At 60.2% G+C, this 6279-nt stretch overlaps 1 protein-coding gene across 1 annotated transcript; it reads right to left on the reverse strand.

Annotated features, from left to right (window-relative positions):
- Positions 1–426: 426 nt before the first annotated feature.
- On the reverse strand, positions 427–5315 carry LOC104564356 (atos homolog protein B). Its single transcript, XM_088538609.1, has 7 exons — positions 4062–5315; positions 3018–3076; positions 2548–2644; positions 1955–2113; positions 1613–1681; positions 1042–1247; positions 427–637 (listed from the first exon to the last, which is right to left on the reverse strand). Exons 1-7 carry the CDS (start codon positions 5139–5141, stop codon positions 484–486), a joined length of 1824 nt encoding a protein of 607 aa, XP_088394735.1. The 5' UTR covers positions 5142–5315; the 3' UTR covers positions 427–483.
- Positions 5316–6279: the final 964 nt, after the last annotated feature.

Here is a 6279-nt window from a genome sequence, read left to right on the forward strand (position 1 = left end):
TGCTGCACAGAGCCTGCCCCTGCCTGGGGACATCATCCAGTGCCTGCCTGGCCAGGAGGGCGAGGGGAGAAGATCAGCACCTTCGACCCTCAGCCTCTTCCACACTCCCAGCAACAATGAATACGAACCCTTCTGTACTTCCAGCTCCCCCGCCCAGGGCCTGGCCCAGGCAGCCTCATCCCAAGACCCTCTTCCAGGCTGAGCTCCGAGCTTAGAGCAGCACTGGCAAGACCTGGCCATGTCTCTGGAGCACAGGGGCTGCTCCCCAGCCCCAGCTGGCAAAGCCCCTGGAAATCCCAGTGCTGCCCCAGGGCTCAGCTCCACTATCCATGGTGCAGAGAAGGACGGAGCCAGTGAGCAGGGCGATACTTCAAGGTGGCGCCTGCTCTCTGGCCCTTTACTCGTCTTGCTCTGAAGTGCTGGCGCTGGTCTGGATGCCCCCCAGCGGCCCTGGGCAACACAGAAGGTCAGGCGGCTCCGCACTCAGACCCAGGGTGAGTAGCAAGGGTTCCTTGGCATCTCCGTGAAGGATTTCAGTTCATAGGGGATCCCCGAGTCGACCTCAATTGACTTGCGGGAGAAGAGCAGCCGGATGTTGTCATGAAGATAGATCTTCCCCGACTTGGAGCTATGAAACCTGAGTGGGGAGGAAAGCAGAGGAACCTCAGACTTGCAAGCAAGGACATGGCAACCTCAAAGGGACCCAGTAGGAGCAGAGCAGGGCAGGGGACACAACTCCAACTCAGGAAGCTTCTTCCCACCATCTCCCTTGCCTATTTCTGTTCCTGGTCAAAGTGGCCACCACTCTGCCTGCCTCCTGAGGGACAGAGACCACTGCCCTAGGGCAGGACAGCAGCTCTAATCTCTCCGTAGCCCGTCTAGTGCAGATGGCCACCATTCCCTGCTCTTCCCCAGGGCTACCAAGTCAGGTCATCCTCCCATGATAGTGGCAGGACTATTTTAGGAGGATGCAAGAGAGAGGAGCCTGGGAGTCCAGCAGCGACCCCAGACCAGTTGTCTGTCCCTCCCAGCCTGCCCTACCTCAGGTGCATCAGATAGCAGAGGACCCTTTGGAGTGGGCCAGTGCCTGGTGGGTTGTTGGAGGCCGTGGCAGCCCCCTCCTCTTCCCCCACAGGCACCAGGAAGATGCGGTGGCGCAGGAAGGTCATGTGATTGGCCGGCATGTCCTGGAAGTTGTACGTCACCAAGAACATCTTCACCACAGTCTTGTTGGGGTTAAATAAGGTCTGGGAGCAGAGATTGGAGGAGGGGAAGAGTCAGATTAGGAAGTGCCCAGGACATGAAATCTACCCCCATGCTCCCATTTTATCCCCATGGCACCCACATGCTCTGTTATGGAGACCCCAGCCCCTCCTCATGATCCTTATGTCTCCCACCCCCTTGCCTCCCTGCCAGCTCCCTGGGGACCCCATACTTCCCTTCATAGTGCTCTCTTGGTGGCCCTACACATGCTCTGCCCAGATCTTTAGCTGTCGCCCCACCAGAACAACAGAACAGAGCAGTTCCTTCCCAGGGCTGCTCCAACACACAACACAACAGGAGCCTGCCCAGACCTCTGCATGGCACTGCCAGAGGCCAGGGGATGACTCACCACTTGGATGGTTCCAGCTTTGGGGACACTGTAACCCTTCTTTCCCAAGGCCTCCAAATCGATCACTCCCTGGGCAAAAGAAACAGCACGTGAGAGAGGGCAGAGGCCAATGGAGAGCCTAACTGGGTGCTGCTATGGGGCCCAGAGCCCTTCTCACCAGCGCACGGTGGGACAAGGCAAGCGGGGACAGGCTGCAAGAGGGTGCTCAGCTCAGTCTCTCTCTGAACCAGGGAGAGGAACAAGCAGCAACCCAGAGGCGATGGCAGAGGACACCCAGTGCCTGGATATGGCCCTTGCTAATGTTCCCCCCCAGCCAAGCCCAGCCCTTCCTCACTGGCGTACCAGGAAAGGCGAGGGCGCACTGTGTTCAGAGATGTCAAAGTAGGTGACGTCGACGGGCAGGGTGGCATGCTGGGGGCAATAGGAGCCGCTGGCTCCAATCTCTGCTGTGAAACCCTCGATCCTCCCTGACGGTGCAAAGCAGCCTTTCAGGATGGACTCCTGAGAGAGGAGGGAAGCGTTACAGAGTTACGGACCTTCAAATGCCAGGCTTGCCCCTCAACACCAAACTATATTGGAAATTGCATCCATTTCCACCATGAGCACACCTGGCTGTCCTCACACAGCTCTGGGCTCTCCCGGGACTGCCTGTGAGGCACCTGTTTCTGAGATGGGCTCTACCTTTGAATAGGGGGGCTGAAACCAGCCACCTAACGCCAAGAACAAGTGCGAGCATCCTAACCTGGCTGGTCTGCAGCAGCCTTCTCCCCAGGGCCTGGGGGACAAGTTCAGCGCACAGCACTGTGCCAGGATGTGCTTGAGTGAGCTGTCCTGCCGGAGACAGACGCCTCTCCACAGAACCAACCCCATCCTGCAGGGCTCGACACGCTCTCTCCTGCACAGCGGGCGGTCGCAGCCCAGGTCACAGCTCTTACCTCAAAGTTGCCCAGCAGAGTGTGACTGACGGTGGTGGTGGCCCAAGGGGCGGCAGAGGAGCGGGTCCCCCTCCAGAGGCTGCTCCGGAGATGTCGCCTTTGGGAAGAGGGAGAGTGTCAGTGCCGGACTGGGGAGCAGGCAGCCCTGTGTTCCTTGTGTCCCCAGGGACGGAGGCCCTCACCTGGCAGAAACAAGCCCTGTCCCTCTCTCTGGGTCCCCATCTCTCTATAGCAGAGGTTGAACAGACTTTCCCACTCCACAAAGCGCAGCAGAACCTCCCCTCCACCCCACAGCCCTGACTCTCATGGCAGGGAGGCACCTGGGGCAGGGAAAGGACAGGGATTCACCCCAGCCCTGACCCTCCCAAGTGGCTGTAGAGTGCTGGGAGCCTGGTGCCACGAGGCCATGCTGCTGCCCCCAGGGTCCTGCTCCAAGGTCGGGAGGGCTCCTGGGCTGCTGGGACACTCACGATTTGAGGCGCAGGCCGCTCTTCAGCCTCCTCCTGACTGCAGTGCAACCTGCAGAGCTCTGCGGGGATGCAAGACCAAGAGCCACGTCAGGGCAGGGACTGGGGGCTTCACATCTCCAGGAGGTGCCACCCCCCTGTCCTGCAGCCCCACAGCAGCCCCAGTGGATCAGCTGGGCTCCCATGCGCAGCCTGCCCCAGGTGTCCCTGCTGGGGGCACGGAGCTTCCAAACCAGGACCTGGCTGCACGATCAGGTCCTTACCCTCCTAAAGGGGCTCTGCTAGGGAAGGGGGTGCTGTTGCCCAGGCCGCACTCAGCCACCTGCCTCCCATGCTGCATAACAGGTCTCCCAGCTAGCCCCATTTGGACAAACAGGGAAGGAGGCAACGGTACCCTCGCACTGCCAGGGACAGACAGGCCCAGGCAGAAACACCCCCTTGGGTATCCTAGCAAACAGTACCACCTACCACAAAGCTTCCCAGCCAGTCCAGGTCAGCCTCCAGCACCAGGTTATTCATGCACAGCTCATGGCAACACTGCTGGGCACAGGGTTGTGCTCACCCATCCCTGCCCACAGCCACAGGCCTGCATGCAGTAACCAGGGATGTTGGAGCTAGGGCCACGCTGCTGCCTCCTTTTACAGGGTGTCCCCTTTTCAGGGATTTTCCCTTCTGGAAGCCGCACAAAGGGCTGCACAACACAAAGGGATGACAGAGCCGCCCGGCATGACCGAGCTGGAGGCTCGAGGGAAGCTGCCGGAGAGCCACACTCTGGGAGGGCAGTACTGGGGGCAGGCAGGCTGGGGGACAGTCCCCCAAAAGGGCACCTAGGCAGGGACAGTGCTGTGCCATGCAGGTGGCACTGCTCATCTCCAAAACAGTGCTAAGCACCCTGCAGAGCGCTTGCCTCAGGGCTGGCCAGCAGCCACTGCCTGGCTTGCACCAGGGCGATAGCACTGGGACAGGCCTGGCCCCTGGGCCACCCTGAGCGCTGGGTGTCCCCAGGCTGCACCCTGCCTCTCCCCACCCTCCATGGGTGACGCTCACCTTGGCCGATGGAAGCAGGTGGTTCCAGAAAGGGACCCCCTTGGCATCAGTGCTGCAGCAGGCTGTAGGCACGGAATGGCACAACAGGGCCCTCTTCTTCCTCGCCGGTGGGGACAGGCTCTCGTCCATGGAGCAGGAGTCAGCCGTGACCTCCCTGGCTGGCAGCAGCTTCCGTTTGGCCAGGCAGCTGCTCCCGCTGAGCTGGCTGCTCCCACAGGGTGTCTTCTCCAAGGAGCTCAGGCTGCTCGGCTCAGGGCTGAGCGCTGTCTGAGGAGCTGCCGGCTCCTTGCACCCGTTGGCCATTGCTGGCAATTCCCCTTCTCTGCCAGTCCTGCTGCTGGAAGCAGGGCTGTCCCCCAACTTCCCTCTCTTCCCACCAGAGTCTGCCTGGGGTGTTTGTGCAATGTTGTGCAAATCAAGTTCAAGTAGGTTGTGGCCACTTGCCTGCTCCCCATTCTCCCCATAGTCTCTGGGCTGATGCCCTGGCAGGTCAGGACAACTGTCTCTTGTGTGCAAAGTACTGCAAGCAATGTGCTGTGGCCAGGAGGACGAGGCATCCTGCAACCCGTCCTCTCTGCTGGCCTTGGGACTGTGGCTCAGGCTGCCCTTGCATCGGTGCTCCACTACCTGCAGCCCACTGTGAGAGAAGTGCTGAGCAGAGCCACACAGGGACAGCTCCTCCACCAGCAGACCATCCTCAAAGGCATCGGCATCATCATCCAAGAAACCTGGCCCGGGACCCCCATCCCACTTGCCCTCCGCCCCCCCACCACCCCAGTGAGTTCGTTTGGGATCCCGCATCCCTTCCAGAGTTTGCTGCTCAGGGTATCCCCGCTTAATAGCTGCCCGGCTGCCTGTCCGTTGCTCTGTGCTCTCAGAGGAGCTGGAGAGGTGGGAGAAGATGGAGACCTGGTAAACCTTCTGGCGCTTGATCTCTGTCTCATTGTAGCCCATGAGGATGCTGTGGCAAATGCAGTGTTGCGAGGAAGGCTCCAAGGCCACCTCTCTCCCTGGCCAGGACAGACCAGAGTCCATGCTGCTCTCTGGGGGCAGGGATGTCTCTGTATGAATGTGCCGCATGAAGCCTTATTTGGCTGGACCTTGAGTGGAGCTGGAGTCAAAACAGCCTGTGCGGCAGCAGGGGAGGGACAGTGAAGTGCCCGGGGCCGCAGTGTGAAGGCAGCGGGTGGGAGCTGCACCCACCTTGCTCAGGATGTCCAGGTGAGCCTGCTGTTATGGGGTGCACTGCAGCACAGCATCTGAGGGGACAGAGCAAGAGGAAGGAGATGAGCCCAGGATCCCGGTCCTCAGGCAGCCTTCGCGCAGCAGGGGACATGTTGGGATCCAGGCAGCTCCACATACAGCCCTGCTCAGACCTGCCTCTCTGGGGCTGGGAAGGGGAACCAGCTCAGTGGGGCTCCCTGGGGAGCTTGGTGGCATCACCCACCTGCAGGATCAGCTCTTCCTTCCTGGCCTGGGCAAAACAAGGAGTCTCCAGCTGGGATGGAGGCTACTGAGGACAAGTCTGAGCGAGTGGGGAGGAGGGGGGCCTGCCCACTGCCAGTGACTCGATGTGCTCGCGCTGCTCTGGAGCGCAGGAGCCGGGCAGGTCAGACCAGTCCCAGGGGCTCAAGCCTGTAATCAATCACCCCTTTGGGCAAGAGCAACGGGATCTCCAAGCACTCGCCAAGGAAGCCTCCCCCAGGCGCATACGCTGAACTAGGCAGGCTGCTCTGCGTGCTTCCAGCCTGCCTTGGGGCCAGCACTGGGGCTGTGCATCCCAAGGGAGCCTCATCTAACGCTGCAGCTAGCTCTGAGCTGGCTGGAGCAGGGACCTCAAACATCTGAACTACCGAGGTGTGCAGGTTAATGGCATCTCCAGCCTATCCTAACCTGCGATCAGCAAGCTGTTGAAGCAGAGCTGACCACAGACCCCTGCACTACCCATCCACACTACCCATCTCCATGTACCTTGAGAGCTTGGCCTACTCTCCACTACATGGGGCCCCAATTTTGATTTTAAGTCCGGTTTTGGAGCCACCTGCCAGCAACTGTCTGCCATGATAAATACTGGAACAGTCACAAGACCTGAGAAGATGGGAACTCTGCAAAAAATCACCACCAAGCTGTGAAGCTCCGCAGTCTGAGAAATAGCCTAGGTTTGGCAGCTCTGACTTCAGCCTGACCCCACAGCTCTGTATGGCTCCCATGCAAAGTC

The sequence above is a fragment of the Tinamus guttatus genome, unplaced genomic scaffold (assembly GCF_059628265.1).
Source record: "Tinamus guttatus ecotype Peru unplaced genomic scaffold, ASM5962826v1 Tinamus_guttatus_pri_ptg001096l, whole genome shotgun sequence".
Classification (NCBI taxonomy): Eukaryota; Metazoa; Chordata; class Aves; order Tinamiformes; family Tinamidae; genus Tinamus; species Tinamus guttatus.